At 41.1% G+C, this 18,066-nt stretch overlaps 2 protein-coding genes and 1 long non-coding RNA gene across 3 annotated transcripts; 1 reads left to right on the top strand and 2 right to left on the bottom strand.

Annotated features, from left to right (window-relative positions):
- Positions 1-5,532, top strand: kynu (kynureninase). Its single transcript, XM_031852265.1, has 14 exons — positions 1-87; positions 834-1,026; positions 1,107-1,227; positions 1,312-1,394; positions 1,771-1,832; positions 1,948-2,019; positions 2,411-2,485; positions 2,602-2,748; positions 3,186-3,284; positions 3,382-3,452; positions 4,007-4,059; positions 4,270-4,355; positions 4,452-4,679; positions 5,225-5,532. Exons 2-14 carry the CDS (start codon positions 858-860, stop codon positions 5,342-5,344), a joined length of 1,386 nt encoding a protein of 461 aa, XP_031708125.1. The 5' UTR covers positions 1-87; positions 834-857; the 3' UTR covers positions 5,345-5,532.
- LOC116386226 (uncharacterized) lies at positions 4,619-17,330 on the bottom strand. Its single transcript, XR_004212950.1, has 4 exons — positions 17,197-17,330; positions 9,475-9,538; positions 7,963-8,125; positions 4,619-5,400 (listed from the first exon to the last, which is right to left on the bottom strand). It is a non-coding gene; the product is annotated as an uncharacterized LOC116386226 (long non-coding RNA).
- arl4ca (ADP-ribosylation factor-like 4Ca) lies at positions 12,370-16,534 on the bottom strand. Its single transcript, XM_031852268.1, has one exon. It carries the CDS (start codon positions 16,119-16,121, stop codon positions 15,537-15,539), a length of 585 nt encoding a protein of 194 aa, XP_031708128.1. The 5' UTR covers positions 16,122-16,534; the 3' UTR covers positions 12,370-15,536.
- Positions 17,331-18,066: the final 736 nt, after the last annotated feature.

Raw genomic sequence — 18,066 nt, forward strand, 5'->3', positions numbered from 1 at the left:
TGATTAACTCGAGGCTGAAAACAGGTCAAAGGGTGTTTCCAGAGCAGAGGACTCACTCCACTCTGAGAGGAAGCTCATCTGCCAACAGTGAGTCCACTACATGCTGCTGTATGAAAGAATGAGTGTTGAGTTGATTGTTGCGTTTGAGTAAAACGACATAATATTCTGCATATTTAGAGCAGAACGTGTTGTTATACTTTAAGGTAAACATAGTTTAAAGGTTTTTTAATTCATTCCGGTGAACTCACAGATTGTAAAGACCTTTAAAAGTAAACTGACGTTCTATACAGAGTAGACTATTGTAAGCAGTGTTTTATAAAACAGTAATTATTGTGAAGATTAGAGAAGTCTGGAGGGCAGATTGTGCTTTGTAGTCGGGTGACAGATCACAGCAGAGGGAACACTGCTCTTTAAATAGATGCTTCATGCACAACATTTAAAACTCAAGTTTTAAAGTAAAATAAGCGAGGTTACATTTGAATTTTCTTCCCTCACAAATGCATGTTTGATACAGAATATGATGTACAATATGCTTATTGAGTTCATAAATGTTTCTTCATTCTGGAGAAGGTATTTTGGACCCTTGAACATCATCCTCCTGTTTGCTCTTTGTACACATTGACACATTTTTCTGTAGATAAAAAACATAGAGAGAAATATAATAGATTTGACAATTGCAATCCTTTGAAGAAAAAAACGTCTTTGTGACTTACATTGTAAGGTTCAGATGTGAAATATAATCATATATTTGGGTAAATTTACAGAAATATACATTTAGATTAATTATTTAAGCTTAACTATTGTTGTTATTGGTGTGCTTCCTCTCTCTGCAGCCCAGCAGCCTCCATCCCACAGTAATGGACCCGTTTGTTGACTCCAATCCGAGAGAAACGCTGAAGCGAGTTTCAGCTTTGCTGGGCTGCAGCCCGACCTCTGCAGACGTGGCTGCGTACCTGGACAAAGCTGACAGCCTGAAGCATCTCCGGGAGGAGTTCCTGGTGCCCAGAATTGCAGATTTGCCTCATTGTGAGTAAAAAAACAAACATTAAAAGATACGAATGTTCAGTATTTGAGATCAGTTTGGATAACTACGTCTGATGTGTCAGCCGATCTCTCGCTGGTCGATGGCACCAAGGAATGCATCTACCTTGTGGGGAACTCGTTGGGGCTTCAGCCCAAAATGGCCCGGAAGTACCTGGAGGAGGAGCTGGAGAAGTGGGCCAAAACGTATGTCCCGCCTCTTTATGTTTCACATTTTACCAACAAAGACGAATGTTTAGTGACCCTGCGTGGAACAAACTCTTTCCATAGGGGAGTGCATGGTCACACAGAAGGCTCTCGGCCTTGGGCGTGGGCTGAAGACAACATCGAGGACCTCATGGCTGATGTTGTTGGTGAGAGACTTCATATTAGTTCACAGAGTCTAGGTAGGAGGCGTGTATGTGCTGCTTACACACCTGCAGCTTATTATACTTGTTCTGTGAAGCAGCTTGTTGAGGTCACTGCACGTTCTGTTCAAAGTACACATGAAGGCCTTTCAACAAATCTGCAGTTGGGAAACAGCCTTTATTTAACTTCTTTATGAGCATTTTCTTTTATTTTCACATTCATTTTCAGTTATTTCTGCATGTGTTTATGTATTCTTAAAAATATATATTTACGAATTTGTTTGCATAAAGATTACTCAATTTTTCCCTGTCCGTCCCGACAGACAGGATTGTAATCAAATGATCATATAATGAGCAATAAAACGTGAAATGTTTCTTACAGGAGCTAAAACGGAGGAGGTGGCGCTGATGAACGGCCTGACAGTTAACTTACATCTTCTCCTGGTAACGTTTCACTAGCTCTAAAGGGACGACATCCGGTTTATCGATTAACGTGCATCCACTGTGCACATTTAATTAAGTTCAAGACTAACTGTCCTTTCACGTCCTTATTCTGCAGCTTTCCTTCTACAAACCCACAGCAGCTCGGCACAGAATCCTTCTAGAGGACAAGGCCTTCCCGTCAGACCACGTGAGTAGACCTGCAGACCTTCTGCACCGGTCAAGGTCCCACACGCCGACACTAAAACACCAGTTTTATTAAAACTCCTTCCACTGCTGCTGGAATGTAGATACAATCCCTTTACTACATTGTTGTACTAGTGCTGCACTTCTGTCTGCAGCGGCTCAAAGTAAAACATTCATTGTTTAAAAGCCGGTGCAAACGTAACATCCATAGATGCAAATATAGAACAGACAACTGCAGGAACAAGGATGTAAGTTGTCAAATCATTTACTTTGGAAAGCATTTTCTGCACACCAGAAGAATAAAAGAATGAGAGACATGGTTTATTCTGATGCTCATATTATAAGATATCATCTCTCCACTGACAGACGTTTTGGTTTCTCTTAACGTCTCTCAGTATGCTGTAGAGTCTCAGATCCGGCTGCGAGGGTTCGACCCTAAGAAGAGCATGCTGCTGCTGTCCCCCAGACGGGTACAGTCACCGTCATCCAGAGTTTACTGTCACACATTTTGGGGAAACAAAGTGCTTTCACGTTCCTATTTGCATGTGATCACTGAGGATGATGATGAAAGGATGCTTCTGCTCAGGGAGAAGACACTCTGAGAACTGAGGACATCCTGGAGGTGATCGAGAAGCAGGGCGACTCCATAGCTGTGGTGATGTTCAGCGGGGTCCAGTATTACACCGGCCAGCTGTTCGACATGTCCGCCATCACTAAGGCCGGCCAGAGGAAGGTAACAAACAACAAATCTATCCCCCTTTACTCAAGTACTTTGTCAGGTACTTGTATTTGAGTATTTCTATTTTGTTCTACTTCATACTGCACTACATCTCAGAGGGAAGCTTAGTTACATTTAATTACTTTGCAGAGTCAGATTATGGATGGAAAATATAAATAAATATGATATAATTATATATTAAGTTACCCTTTACAAGCTGCAACATAAAAGTGATGCACAGGTGGATGCATTACATACATTAATGATACTTTCATGCTCATAATTAATAAAGAGTATTTCTATACTGCTGTATTGTTACTTTCACTTGTTCATTTACATGTAAACTGTTTTCTTTTGCTTGCAACGACTTGTTCTAAATGTAATGTTTCGATCCGCTCTGTACAGTCAGAAGCTCCACAGTGAGAACATGACGGTCTCTTTCTGTGTGTCAGGGCTGTTATGTGGGCTTTGATTGCGCCCACGCTGTGGGAAACGCAGAGCTGAAGCTGCACGACTGGGGGGTGGACTTTGCCTGCTGGTGCTCCTACAAGGTCAGCAGACGGGACCTTTGTTACCGGAGGGGGGGGGGATTATGAGCACACAAATAAAGGTGCACAGTGCATGTATAAGTGATGACTCTTCTCACAGTATGTAAACTCAGGCGCTGGAGGACTAGCCGGAGCTTTTATCCACAAGAAACACAAAGACATCAAGCCTGCGTGAGTCCTCACACAGCGTTTAAATAACTCAGTCAGCTGATTTCATTGTCAGAACAATACAATAATATTCAGGAACCAACTCAAACAAAACCTTAGACGTAGGAAGGTATATGGAATCATAGAAGTGCAAAAGAACGATAAAATAAATGTGGAAATATGAAGAGAAATGAATAATAGAATGAACTGAATCGGGCAACGAAGGAAATATGTATGAAATTGATTACATTTGAGTAAATATACAGAAAAGAATTGAGTAACTTGCATGCAAAAAATAAACAAATATATATTTTAATGAATGAATTAAAATGCTTATAATTATTTGTTTATTTAACAAATGTATTCTTTTATTTTCCTCTTTTTTATTCATTTTTACTGTATATGCTTATGTATATCTTTAAGAAGATATACATAAGCATATACATAAGTCAAATGTTAATCTTGTCTTGGACTGATGGAGATACTTTAGCACTGAGAAGCGAGCAGTATAATGTCTCTAAATATACAAATATGATTATCTATTATTTTCCATCATTCACATCTCCTGCTTCCTGCAGCCTGGTGGGATGGTGGGGCCATGATCTGAAAACTCGGTTCCTGATGGGTAACGGTAAAGGAAATATTTCTCATGTTTGTATATGACACACAGCTGCACCCTGCGGTGCAACATGATGCTAGTTTGTCTCTCTGAAGCCATGTGAGTTAATTAATTCATACTTAGCACTGTACTCTGAATATTGATGACACATATTTCCACACGTGTCTGTTCTTAAATGCCTCAAACACAAACTGTGACGGTGTTGGTTTTGTGTGATCTCAGAGTTGAAGCTGCAGCTTGGAGTGAACGGCTTCAGACTGTCCAACCAGCCCATCCTGCTGGTCTGCCCCCTGCAGGCCAGTCTGGAGGTACTGCAGTGATCCCCACATTTTTCACTGCATGTCAACGACATGAACGTCAGATGAAATAGAGTCTTCTTGAGACGTGATTTAATATCTTTCCAGGTGTTTAAGATGACCAGTATGAAGGCGCTGCGCAGGAAGTCCCTCCTGTTGACGGGCTACCTGGAGTACCTGATCCAGCACTACTACACCAAGGACCCAACTCAGCCTCACATCCGCATCATCACGCCCTCTGACCCGGAGCAGAGAGGCTGTCAGCTCTCACTCTGCTTCCCCATCCACATCCCCATCAGAAAGGTCTACCAGGAGCTGGAGAAGAGGGGCGTCGTTGTGAGTATCGAATAGCTTTTGCTAGAGTGTTGTGATGGAAGAGCACCATCGGGAAAGAAAAACCCAACATCACATCAGTCTGAATCTGAGATTAGAAGCAGTGCTGTGTGCCCTCGAGTTTATAAAACCTGTTTTATTCTTCAGCAACTACTAAAACAAAACACATTGATCTTAAGCAACCTCCAAGTAGGTTTTGACAAACATATTTGGTGCATAACCGTCACAATGAACATAGTAAGAGAAAAGAAAGAACACACAACAGGATGGGATGTGCCTTTTTACGTCAATATGCATCAAAGATCAGTTTCATCTCACAAAAATACCCTGATCTTCATAATTAGAGCAAAATGTGCCGGATTGAAAACAAAACAAAACTGGAGAAAACAAATATATAAAATAAAATGTTAAAATCCACGTTATTTGAACTGCTGAGAAAGCATGAGGTTCACACAGCTGACAGTACTCTCATGAAAGTGAAGCACAGCAAATCAAAACGTTGTAGATTCGTGTGTTTATGAACTCTGTTGTTTTTTGGTGTCGTTCAGTGTGACATGAGGGAGCCCAGCGTGCTCAGAATCGCTCCGGTGCCGCTCTACAACTCCTTCAGCGACGTCCATCGCTTCATAGAAACACTGGGATCAGCTCTCACTGCCAGCAGCCGATGAAGGAGGATCAGATTTAACCCACTGACACACCTTGCTTCAGGGGAAACGTGTGAAACCTTTAAAACAGTGGATGCATTTTACTGTAAGCCTCGTTATCTTAGCCAGCACTGCGGAACAACGGTCTGTCCTGTTTTCATGTGTCTTTGTTAACATGCATCTGTGGGAATTAAACTCCACCAATTAAAAAGTATAAAAGTATTGATAGTAATTATGTATTTTTACTTTAGGATTGTTAATGCAGAACGTTTACTTGAAGGTGGAGGAATGATAAAAGAGAGGAGCGATCACAATCAGGGAAACGCGTTCAACTTAATGACATGAATTTATACAAACTTTCAGTAACAGCTGATCAGTTTGTTAGTTTTCTGCTCCAACATTTTAACCTGTAGTTCAGTTTAGAGTTCATGTAATAAGCGACAACATGGAAGTTTGAATTTCACTGGGAATGTATCAATAATAGATGATTTGACAAACCTTCATTTATTTGACCTGAATACTTTCCTCCTTTACATAATGTCCTAAGAACAAACATCTGCTTTGTGTGGAACCTTTCTGGAAGGTACCGAAAGGTCGTTTGTCACAAACCTGTTTTAAAGCGCCTGAAGCTCTCACGTTCTAGGCCACCAGGACAGAATGCTGAAGAACCTGCTCACTAGAACTTTGGTTTTACTCAAATCACACCATGTGAATATTTCACCAAAGCATCATATCCAATAACAGCCTCATAGGGAGCTCAGACCTGTTGGAATGATTTGTGTAACTAACAATAATAACTGATCTTGTGGCAACATGCAAATATCATTATCATATCTCGTGTCAGTCCATGAAGAAAAGAGCATGCACATGTGTAGGATGATAATAGATCAAGTCTTAAGTTAAATTCTGGTCGGGCTACGTGATATTTTTATGATTGTTAGTATCATTTGTAATTGTCGCTTTTCTCTAATCCAAAACATTTGCATTTAAGGGAGGAGAAATTACATAATAGTTCCATAACTGCACACATAACTTCACCTGAAATCCCCTCAGGTTAATAAGCAGCTAACAATGAAAGAATCTAGTCGAGGAGGATTTCTGAAGCCCTTGATCGGCGTGTGAACGCGGAGGACAGACGTAAGACGCCAAAGAAGACAATCACACACGTACAGAAACTCTGACCCACGTGTTCGAATAGTTTGCAGAACGGAAAATGTTGACGCAGATGGTGAGGTGGTGAAATGAAGCCAGATTGTACGACTATGCTTCTCACACATTTCATTTTAACTTAATATCAAACGTTAATTATAGATCCACCTTATCGTAGACATTGAAACCGGCAGTGTTATTAGGGCCCGAGAGACCGACGTCGGGCCGCGAAGGCCCTGTTGAAATTCAAATACACAAAGTACATCGAGCTACCTTTGTGATGGAAAGTTTTCAAATTCGTGAGTTTTCATGGAAGAACCGTGCCGAGGCGGCCATTTTGCCTCATTCAGCCTGAACAATAAAGTTGTTATAACTCCAAGGTACATTATTCAATCTGCAAAATATTACATATGTATGATGTTACTTCAAGTATGAGCATATATCAATGCCAATATATTCAATAACTCATAGCGCCACCTACTGGCAAAAGGAAATGTCACAATTTATACTTTCATTTACTCCTACACAGTTGACCAGATCAGTCTCAAATGTAGTAAGGAAAGCCTTATGACATTGAAGATGCTTCATCATGAATAATGTGAGTTTTTGTTGAACGCTGTTGTCGTGGCAACGCATCATTTGCCATGAAAAAGAAGCTGATGGTTCAGTAGCTTGAGACGCTCAAAAACTCATGACACTTTGTACATGTGTCATAAGTCATGGGAAGACATATTTTATATGGGATTTTGGCCGTTTTGAATTGCCTCCATAGCGCACGCTACAAATGTTTCATCATTTCCAGCATCAGGTGGTCCACGCGGGATAAAAAAAAACAAAAACATCACACTCGCCGACGTGTTGTCCGACGGTCGCGGACGTTCTCGCGGAGTCCCGCCGGCACCCCCGACGTGCGGGAGGATGCGAGGGCCCGCTTTGATTTGTACTTGTGCTTATAGTGAGCACCTTTCAGTTTGAAAAGACACAAGCCAACTCTGATGTTAAATCAAAGTCTGCTCATTAATTCATCAGTGTTTTCTCACCATCACATTGACAAAGAGGATAACTAACTTATGAAATCATCATCACCGCTGGTAGAAATCCAAGATGACAAACAGCATGAACATTTTTTAGAACATGAAGACGAAGAACTGAAAACTAGACTTTCTCGATGAAAAGTATTAAGATAAAATCTTAAGTCTGTCCTCCACGTTCACATGTCGATCAAGGGCGTCATACTGAAACACATCTACCATAGAAAAGCATCTCAAAGGAACGTCACTCATTAAATTCCTGTGGGTTATTAATAAGACAAGCAAGTCACGCAACAGACATAAAGGACATAAAGCCGGTTTGAGGAGTTTTGGAGAATGTAAAACTTACATCGGTCTTAAGGGGCGTGATGAGAAGGACCAGCATGAAAAGAGACGGAGAGAGACAAACAGCAGGCACATCTCCCCGAGAGAAGAAACGTCCCACAGCGGCTCATCACTGACCTCCATCTGCAAAGCTCCATCTCCCTGCTGCTCCACCCGACCTCCAGACGGTAAGACCAGCTGCACGCTCTTCCTCTCTGCCTGAATTCATGTGACGCTAGTGCACTATCAAAGGGGACTGCAGGTCTTTAAAGCCCCTCCATCAAGATGCATCATGGTACCTCTGTATATAGACAGGAACATGCATGTTGAATGTGCAGTGACTTCAGGGAAAACAAAGAAGAAAACTGCACTGCTCGTTGAAATGATTTGGAAATGTTTGCGTTACATCTTTCAGGTGATTTATTTTACTTTCAAAGTCCACATTATATTCCTGTTATTTAAATTCCTTATTCTGCACCAAATGTTGAGTCTTTTAGCTCCAACACTGTAGAATAACCTCCCCTGTGATGGTAAAAGCTTATCATTATTATGACTCTGCTCTCATGCTGTTCCTCTTTGTGTTTCTCTTCATTTGATGATTTATTCTTGTTATATTTTATGGTGAAACTCAAGTTCCTTGTGACAACAACCACTTTTCAGTTTCCTCATTGCCTATAAGTTTGATGTACAGATGCAAAATGTGTTGATTGGATGATGAAAGTAAAAATATAATGAATAAATAAATAAATAAAAGGTGTTTCTCGTGTCACTACATGAACTGTTTCTCTCACAGCTCTCCACAGTTTACTGCCGCTTCATCATGAAGCCAGGTGCTCTGCTCCTCCTGCTGGCAGGTAAGCAGCCATTGAAACGTTTTCACTGCTTTAGAACACAACCTTTATTTTGAAGCCTTTTGATGAAATCGATTTGAAAGTAAAACCCTCTTTGGATACTGCGTCACTGTTTGTGTTTGATTTACTTCTGCCTTCAACACAGATTTTTACTTGAATGATTCTTTTAAAACATGAAATCAATACAAATGAATAAAATGCTTTTAATCAAAACAAGTTCAATTGGGACAATTTAGTTTCATAGATTCAGTTGCTTATAAAGGGCTTAACCTTTAACTACTTACATTCATGAATTAAATGATGTAGTAACACACACTGAAGGAATTTAATCTCTAAAACCCAGAATTCACTTGAAGTGTGAGTTATGAAAGAACTGTATTAATTGATGTATGATATTCTTTTCCTTCACATTCACGCTGTAGCTGCTGCCAGCCAGGTTGATCTCTACCTGTCTCAACCAGTAATACCTAATGGTCCTAGTGGAGACGTGGACATCAGCACGTGTCCCATGACCTTTTTTGGACGCTCATTCAACATCCTGACAGTGAGTAAAATGACGCTGTGTTACTGTTGTTATCCAACAGACAGACAATGAGAGGTGTGACATCACTGTCATCTGTTGTCTTTACCTCAAACATTACACCAGAATGTAGTTTGTGATTATATTCTGGTTAGTATTCCGAGTCTGCCAAATAAAATACAAATAGTAAAAGTACAACATTTGCCTGGAGTGGAGTATTACTATAAAGTAACTGAAAATACAAGTACCTCAAAGTTGTAGTTAAAAACAGGTCCTCACCTGCATCTCATTCCCTCCTCAGCCTCTCACAGTCCGCTCACATACGAGTGATTCATTCCAGGAGCTGCATGAATAAAACAGTTTTAGTCCGCAGGTCAGCCGAACAGAATATCACGTATGAAGGATGAAGTCTGAAAGAATGAAAGACGGATGAATAAATAGTGGGTGCTTGGGTTTAAATGAAGAAGTTCTTGTGTTGTGAAACTCAACACAACTGACTGAGTCACTAAAACAACAGTGTGACTCACTGCAGGACCCCATGAGGCTGTCTGGTCATGTTGTCTCTGTATACATCATATAATAATAATAATGTCCTGTCAATATGTTTATTGGCTTCGCTTATGAGTATTTTCATATTGTAGGGCTCAACAAGTTCGTTGTCTATTCACACTTTTGTTTACTCATTATTTATGACCTTAATTTATTTGTTTGTTTCACTCATTACATATTTGTGAGTATTACAGCTGATTTACTTTATTTTGTTATTGATTGATTTAATATCTTTTCTTGTTTGTTTGTTTCAGTACATGTTTGGATTTATGTTTCTCACCGTCGTGTCTATAAGTGTTTGAGGGGCAGTCTTTAAATGTGATCACCTGTCCTCATCACACTTCACACCCCGATGAAGACTCGTTCAGTCGAAAGCGTTGGACATCCGTGATTTATTAAAAGATTGGATGTTTTTCGGACTGCCAACTAATACCGAGGACGTCTTCAAACGTTAGCTGGACAGTCGTGTCTATTTCCCCTGTGATCAATACAAACACTTCTTTCCAAAAATGATAAAGAAATAACAGCATTGCCAAATTCTTTAGAGCCTCAAAGAGTAAAACTCTCCAGTGTTTAATAATTATAGATTAATATAAACATCCATGATAGAAAACAATAAACGTATTTAGGATTACTATACTGGCCATAATCTCCTGACCTTTAAATATTGTTCTCTCTCCTAATATCACCCACAAATCTTCAAATTACCCGCCAGTTCACTGTGAACCTCGTCTTCTTCTCTCTAATGTAAAACAGCTCATACAGGTTAAGAGAAGGGTCCGAGGATTTGTTGAACGCAAACTGCTTTCACCAAAATGAGAAAGAAATGTTATTTTAGGCTTGAACCGACTTTGTTTTGGAGAAATTCTAAACACACAACTTACTTACTGCAATACATACATACATACATACATACATACATTACTTCATGAATGGTGTCTTTGTTTTTCAGGTGTATTTCAATCAAGATTCATCTTTATCAGTTTGTTTCAAAAACAACGCAAATGAACCGCCACGAGAATGTGTGGTGCTCTGTGGTGCTGCAGATTGTATCTGGAGTTTATAACTACTCTGATGATGTGCGCCTACACCGATGCCGGCCGCATGAACCTCGTTGGGTCGAGCACTGACATCCGGCTGAACCAGAAGGTCTGGGTGGAGCTGAAGACAGAGGGGCTGGACGACAACACGGTCGCAATAGTGACCGACTCCTGCTGGGCAACCAACCAGCCGTCCCCCAATGGCAGTCCGCGATACGACCTCGTCATTGCTGGGTGAGAAAGAACTCTTAGTCGGCGGCTTTTAAGAATCAACTGCTGATGAACTCATCGTGTCCGTTTCCCTGTTTCTGAGCAGATGCCCGAACCCAGCTGACCAGACGGTGATGGTGGAGGGAAACTGACTGGGAACCTCCAACTTCTTCTCTTTCAACATGTTCGAGTTCTCTGGGCAAGAACCTGAAATCTACCTGCACTGCAAACTGGAGCTGTGCCCCAAGCAGGACCAATGTGCTCCGGTAAGCAGGAGTGGAGGAAATACTGCTGTACTATATCATTGAAGTGTTGCTCTTTGTAAAGTCTAACATCTAACCGTCCTCTCTGTGTTACAGACCTGCAGCGGTGGCGATAAAAGGAAGCGCAGATCTTCCAGGTCTAAAGCTGCAGATGAAAACCCAGCACTCATCTCTATGGCCTGGAGCAATTAGATGAAGACCGCCGCCCTGTTGATCAATGACATGGAATGAACGAATTTAACTTGTTTCTAATTAATGATTTACTCTTTAAGTCTTTTAAATCAGAGGATATGGAGGATTTGGTTATTCTTGGAGCTAAAGATGTAAAGTCGAACCTGAGGGTAGCGCTAGAGGAATGCTCATGTGCTCATTGACATCAAATCTTCCTCTCAGTAGCAGGAATGCGATCAGAAGAGTTCATGGAAATCTATTCGATATTTGAACCTCCATCAGAGGACAAAGTATAAACCATGAGTCGTCAGTTTGTATCTGCTCGTCTTCCTGATTTAAGCTTCGTCACAATAAGGAGCTGAACTCTCACTGCTTGTGAAAGCTTGTTTGACCGTTAATGTGAAACAATGCTGGCGTCTTCATCTGATCCACCCGAGAGGATGGCATATGTTATTTCTGCAGTAATCCAATGATTCGTGACGATTATTATGAGATTTTAAATAGAATATAATCTTTGGTGAAATAATAGAAATGAAGTGTGCAGTGAAGAACAAAAATAAAAAGGGTTTTATTCATGTACTACTTCCTGGTACTGCGGGTTATTTTAAAATATACATCATGTGTTCTTTAACTAAATGTTAACTTTAAATGCACACAGCCTAAATGACACTAAAAGAATCTGTGTTTTAGTGGCGTGAAGCTAAAAGAACGTGGTCAGGCTCAGCTGGAGGAAGCTTTGCAGCAAGAAGAAGGTTTCCAGATCCAAATGAAGGAACATACTGAAGTGAATGTGAAGATTAAAAAGGTGATTATCAGACTGAAGTTAAGATTGTCAGTTCAAACTGTGGCTGTAATGACACTGAGACATGCTGGTGTACAATCATTATGTTATTATTACTATGAGCATCAAAAAGACAAAAAAACAAATAAAGGGAGTGGGTAAAACAAACCTGAGTTTCATTTATCTTTTCTTTTTTTTCTTTTTAAAACTTAGGTTTTGATGGCAAGGATTTGCCTATTTGGTTGCAAGTTCGATCTTTATGAGGTGCAGTGAATTTTTAAGTCTATTAACACGTGAGAAGAATACGTTTAGAGAAGAGTTCTGGGCGTACTTGAGTTGGGTTCCAGACCTGCTCGTTACCAGTGTATGTACAACAAGTAACTTAGAAAAAGAATAGTATAAACAAACATGTCAATAGAATAAATGCTTCGATGAAAGAAGTACCTGTGTAAATACTGATTCTACTTTCTCACATGCAATCCTTTATTTGTTTTGGGTTCATCTTACACTCCATCATGTTCTTTATTCATTCCATTCATTTAATCATTTTCTGTTTAGTTAAATATAATATCGTTGGCAAATATAACTATATAGAGGATGTTGTTGATATTGGATGATTAGTTTAGAGGCAGAGAAGCTGCCTTGAGTGAAATTTGACAATTTTTTGAAGACAGCCAACACGCCAAAGTCACAGTTGCAGCACGCTTCAGCAGGTTGGTTCAGTATTTGATTTAACATGAAGAATTTCCTTTATATAGTCGTAAAGTAGTATATTTTAAATTATTACTAACTACAATGTATAGCTGACACTTAGCTGAGAGCTGCTGGGAATTCCCCACCCTGATTAAAGCTTTAGAGAGAGCCAGACAACACACACGCTCAATTACAAAGAGTTTAATCCCAAAAATACTTTTTTCCATTATTGGCACGTAACACATCGTTTGGTCTTGCTGCAACACTGTACTTATTATTTACATCGTCTGAAGTAGTGGCTGTCATGCAATGTTGAACACAGCTCGACTGATTACTGCAGGAGAAGGATGCCACGTTCACGTCGGAAATAAACACAAAATAAATCTGCCCCCCTTGTGGTTGTTATATTAAATATTAAATGACCAAATCAACCCCAAAACACAATCAACTTGCAACAAGATTTCACCCCGTTTGTTCTTCTGTTTTGACGTGAACGCGGTCCATGCGAGACATTCAACCGTCCTGTCAGTCAAGACGAAATGCAACTAGTCTGCAAGCTGTCAATCATGTGGGTGGAACATCCTGTTAATATTATCAAGGTTGGGAACTGATTTAATTGGATTAAATAATAATAAAAAAAAAACCCACACAGCACGTTTTGGTTCATCATTCAACTGGAGGAAATATTTAGGATTCAATACCTTCAATGAGAGGAGAAGTCATGTTTGGAGCAGCACAACAGGTTCCAGCCCGTTGGTTTGTTTCACTACATCGTTGAAACAGGAAGACGCTTTTTGCCAGCAGGACACACTCATAACACACTCATAACACGTTCTCAACAACTCAGATAAACAGATGACCGCAAAACTATTCATGTTGGGATTTAACAGAAAAAGACAATCTCATTTTGTCCCAAGTCATGTGCAATGCACAATGATAGTTTGCACCATTTGACGTTCACTTGTTTGGCAGCCAATGATGTAAGTAACTATAACATGGATGGCACTGTGATCTACACATTTGTTGCTCCATCATGACGGTCAAATGGATATTTGGTGCACAAATAAAATAAACATCTACATTTCAATATAAAAGAGGAAACTAGCAGCAAATCTAGCATATTTTTTTCTAGCCACTGGAAACATGCTCTCTCTACAAGTATTTGGCAGCAAATTCCTGCAGCCGGACATTTGTACACTCTGATTGGCTGTAGCAAATGCAGGTTTATGCAGCAATGAACTAACACATGGTGTCCACTGGCAACTTATTCAGCAACTAGTTGTTAGTTTTCATGGAAGAAACGTGGTGACGCTGCACCAAGGATAAAACCAAGAGAGCCACATGTTCATAGATCCAAGGTGAGCAGTCAAAATCAGATCTACTGACTTCTGTAAGACACAAAACGAGCCGAGCTCAAGACCTCCACTATGGCTTCTGGAGGAGATCTAATCAAAGGAGGTTTCTCTGGGAGAGAAAGTGCAAAATGAGCATGGAGTCTATTATTCCATAATCTTAATCATAGAGAATGTTGATGCCACACATTGTTGCATCAAATGCAGCATTTTATAAGGATGCACAATATGCATCGGGCCCATGAGTTATATTATTTCAATAATGAAATTATAGACAATAAATTGCTTTCATTGACTTACCAAGCGCAGCATCTGCACACTCTTAAAAGTTGGCTTGTGATCCGCCAACAAACATAGAAGAAGAAGCTAAACATGGCGTCGCAGGTTTGGACTTTTTTCACAGTTTTCAGAGGAAGACAACATGATTGCAATACAATTTTGTTTTCTTATGTACTTTACAAGAAAAAAAAAAAATGTATAATTGGAAGAGTCAGAAGTTGTTTGTGATGATAACAATAGTAAATTAGTTTTGGTCAGAGCTATTTGGAATATTAAAACATCCATCTTTGCTCATTATCCTTTCTTACACTCAGGTGTGCATGAACCTATTTTCAAAAGACGAAAAGAATACCGATAATTTCAGGTTATCGGTAGAAGCAGCCAATTATCAGTATCGGCTGAAAAAAAATCCATATCGGTGCATCCCTACACTTTGTGTTAGCGTATTAACTTGTGTTAAAACGTAGAAGTTAACTGAAGTTAAACTGAGAAAGTAAAAACAAAGTCATGGTTGTAATCTCGGCCTCGTCTCAACTCAATCTCTTGCAGGTTTACACGTTGGCCTCGGAGCGTCAGGGACGGTTGTAAGTAACTAAACAATGGAGGAGAGCTTTGTCTTCTTGGGGGATCATCTTTGGTTTAACACCATTTCACAGAATCAGTGCAGCACTAACAGTCTCGCATGTGTGTGCACAGCACAACACGGCAGCAGCAGTATGAAACAGTCCTATTAATAATCATACTCACAGAGACACAACCTGCCTGTTGGGAGGGTTAAAACTGCTGAACAAGGCAAAGCATCACTATATTTTCCCGGATGTTTGAGATTATTATGATTGTTTTATGAGACTCCTATTTATACTATATGATGATCTAGTTCTCTGTCTTCATGTCCCTTCATAACATTCAGCTAGCATCACTATAAATCTGTCATACATGGAGACATGGTGAACAATTATGCTATTTATGCCTTTAACTGCTATATAATTCAGGAATATCTGCATCACTGCCTCTTCTTCTTCTGCTTCAGTGACTTCCTCCTCTTCACTATCATCTCATACAGCTTGTCCATGCCCTCATCCAGCCCCTCTCCTATGATGGCGCAGGCCGGCTGGACGTGGTACGAGGTGGAGGGGCTCAGCTCGGACAGAGCCAGCTGCCGCGCTATCTCCGCGACATCCAGCGCGCGGGGCAGGTCCTGCTTGTTGGCGATGACCAGCAGAGGGGTCCCCTGGTTCTCCGAGAAGCGGGTGATCTTGTGCAGTTCGGTGCGGGCCTCCTCCAGCCTCTCCGCGTCCACGGAGTCCACCACGTACACGATGCCGTCCGTGCAGCGGCTGTAGGGCTTCCACAGGGGCCGCAGCTTCTCCTGGCCCCCGACGTCCCAGAAGTGGCAGCTGATGCCCCTGGAGGCCCCCGCTCCGCCCAGCCGGATCCTCTCCGTGTTGAAGCCGATGGTGGGCACCGTGTTTACGAACTCGTTGAATTTCAGCCGGTACAGCACGGTGGTTTTGCCCGCAGAGTCCAAGCCCAGCATGACTATGTGCAAGGACTGGAAGGCACCCAAATTGGTCAAACTGTTCCCCATGTTGCAGCCTAAGGAGGAGCGGTACGCACTCCCACAGGCAGGATGCTTAAATGTCCCAGGAGCGATCCATGGCGCGTAATTCAACTGAGAGTCAAGAGACGCCTGATCCGCGCCGCTCCTACTCAGCAAGTGTGGAGGGCGCAGCCCCGCATTGCGCGGCGGCACTCCGGCAGCCAGACAAGCCGCAGCATCCCTGGACTTACTCCAACAGCAGCAGTCGTCCGCAAACAGTCAAATCATCACACAGCGGCGCATTCCTCGCGCGCGCCGCTTTTTCCAAATGCGCAAATTACGCGTGGCCAAATGTCATATCATGTCTCTCCATCGCCCCCCACCAAGTGCGTAGCAGCTGTCTGCATGTAGTAACACACGAGTGATGGTGTGTGTGACGCGTGGATCAACCTCTAAATGATGCCATGAGACGACGCGTCAAGTTCAGGCAGAGGAATACAAAATAAGACTTCCGTTTAAGCCTAAAAAAATAAAAGCCTCTCCTGTTCTGATCGGACTTCTATCCAGTAAAACCGCGTGATGCATCCGGTGAGGCCGAGGATGGTTTTATTTTGAAGAGTTTTCATTCGTGTTCTGTTTTTGTGTGTTTCCTCTGCGCACTGGGCTGCACGAGCTGCTGAAACTGTGACACCTCGCGAGGAAATATGACAACTCAGTGTCTTTACACATCAACAGCAGGATGCAGAGATAATAACACTTGTGTCCGTGACAAAGTTAGGAACCCATGTGTACGAGAACGTAACATTTTGCACATCTGTGCAGATTTAAAATATAATATATTTATTATATTTACTTTTAACCCAGCTCTCCAGGTTCATCTGATTAGTAGCTGTTCATGTTTAGTTACTTTCAGAAATGTTTTGCAAATATAATTTCAAAATTACAAGGCATGTTTGCATCAGACAAAAAGTCAAACATTCATGCAAATAATGCAGCAAAAACATCCATCATCATCCTTTAACAACCGCCACTAGATGGCAGCACAATGTTGCATGACAACAAACTAAACCTTAAAGTTTAGATTTTCAACACAATTTTGCAATAAAACATGCGAGTTCAGCACCTACTGCTCTGAAGTTTTCTCATCCAGGTCTCTGAGGATGGAGGCTGCTGCAAACTGCTTTGTACAGATTATAAACCTCTCCAAGGCCGGAGAAATTACATTAACTTGACTTGTAGTGACTTAACACACGCACACACAGGTGTTTCCTTCTGTGGCTGATCAGACTTCCGCTCATGACTTTGTGGGCGTGGTCAGACCGGGCTTGATTGACAGCTCCCTGACTCACCTGTTACCTTTGCTGCATCTGCAATCAACAGGTGTTATGTATATTAATCTTTATTGTAGATTGTTTGTTGCTTTTACGATAAGAAATCAGCTCACTAACCGTTTTATTACAGGAAATGTGTGACTTAATGCCATTTCCAAGGAAACAGCTGAATCTTTTTACAAAAATGCATTAGATAGTTTTTCATTCCCACTGCCAGCTAATTCTCAGTTTTCTTTTGTGCATTGCATTGTGGGAGGAAAGTAACCATCAACAGTGTGCTGACGTAATCTTTTTTAGATTTGACACAAAATGTCACACTGCTCTAATGCCACACCAGGAAACACGACGCATTAGGATGCAAATGAGGAGAACTAACTGTACTCCCACTGAAAAGATGGCTGCACACAGACATGTTCATAATTCAATGTCTCCATTTCAGCAAGTTTCACTGTCCGTGCAGAACATTTTCGTTAAGTTTGGCGACCTCAACAAAATACCAACCGAGCTCCAAACACACAAATCAAACCTGTGACGAGGTCCAATTAACCAGAATGAATGAAAACACCTGCGTGGATATGCAGGGCCTTTAAGAAGCATTCAATTAAACACACAGCAACATAACCTGAGTCATCAAGACCTCGCTAACTGTTCTCTCTGCCCTC

The sequence above is a fragment of the Anarrhichthys ocellatus genome, unplaced genomic scaffold (genome assembly GCF_004355925.1).
Source record: "Anarrhichthys ocellatus isolate YVR2014 unplaced genomic scaffold, GSC_Weel_1.0 scaffold12, whole genome shotgun sequence".
Taxonomy (NCBI): domain Eukaryota; kingdom Metazoa; phylum Chordata; class Actinopteri; order Perciformes; family Anarhichadidae; genus Anarrhichthys; species Anarrhichthys ocellatus.

Excerpts from the sequence above, each read along its gene's own strand:
- arl4ca (XM_031852268.1), bottom strand. The coding sequence starts at position 16,121 with ATGGGGAACAGTTTGACCAATTTGGGTGCCTTCCAGTCCTTGCACATA.
- kynu (XM_031852265.1), top strand. The coding sequence starts at position 858 with ATGGACCCGTTTGTTGACTCCAATCCGAGAGAAACGCTGAAGCGAGTT. Across the intron at positions 2,486-2,601 it reads TGCTGCTGTCCCCCAGACGG|GGAGAAGACACTCTGAGAAC; the intron begins GTACAGTCACCG and ends GCTTCTGCTCAG. Across the intron at positions 4,060-4,269 it reads TCGGTTCCTGATGGGTAACG|AGTTGAAGCTGCAGCTTGGA; the intron begins GTAAAGGAAATA and ends GTGTGATCTCAG.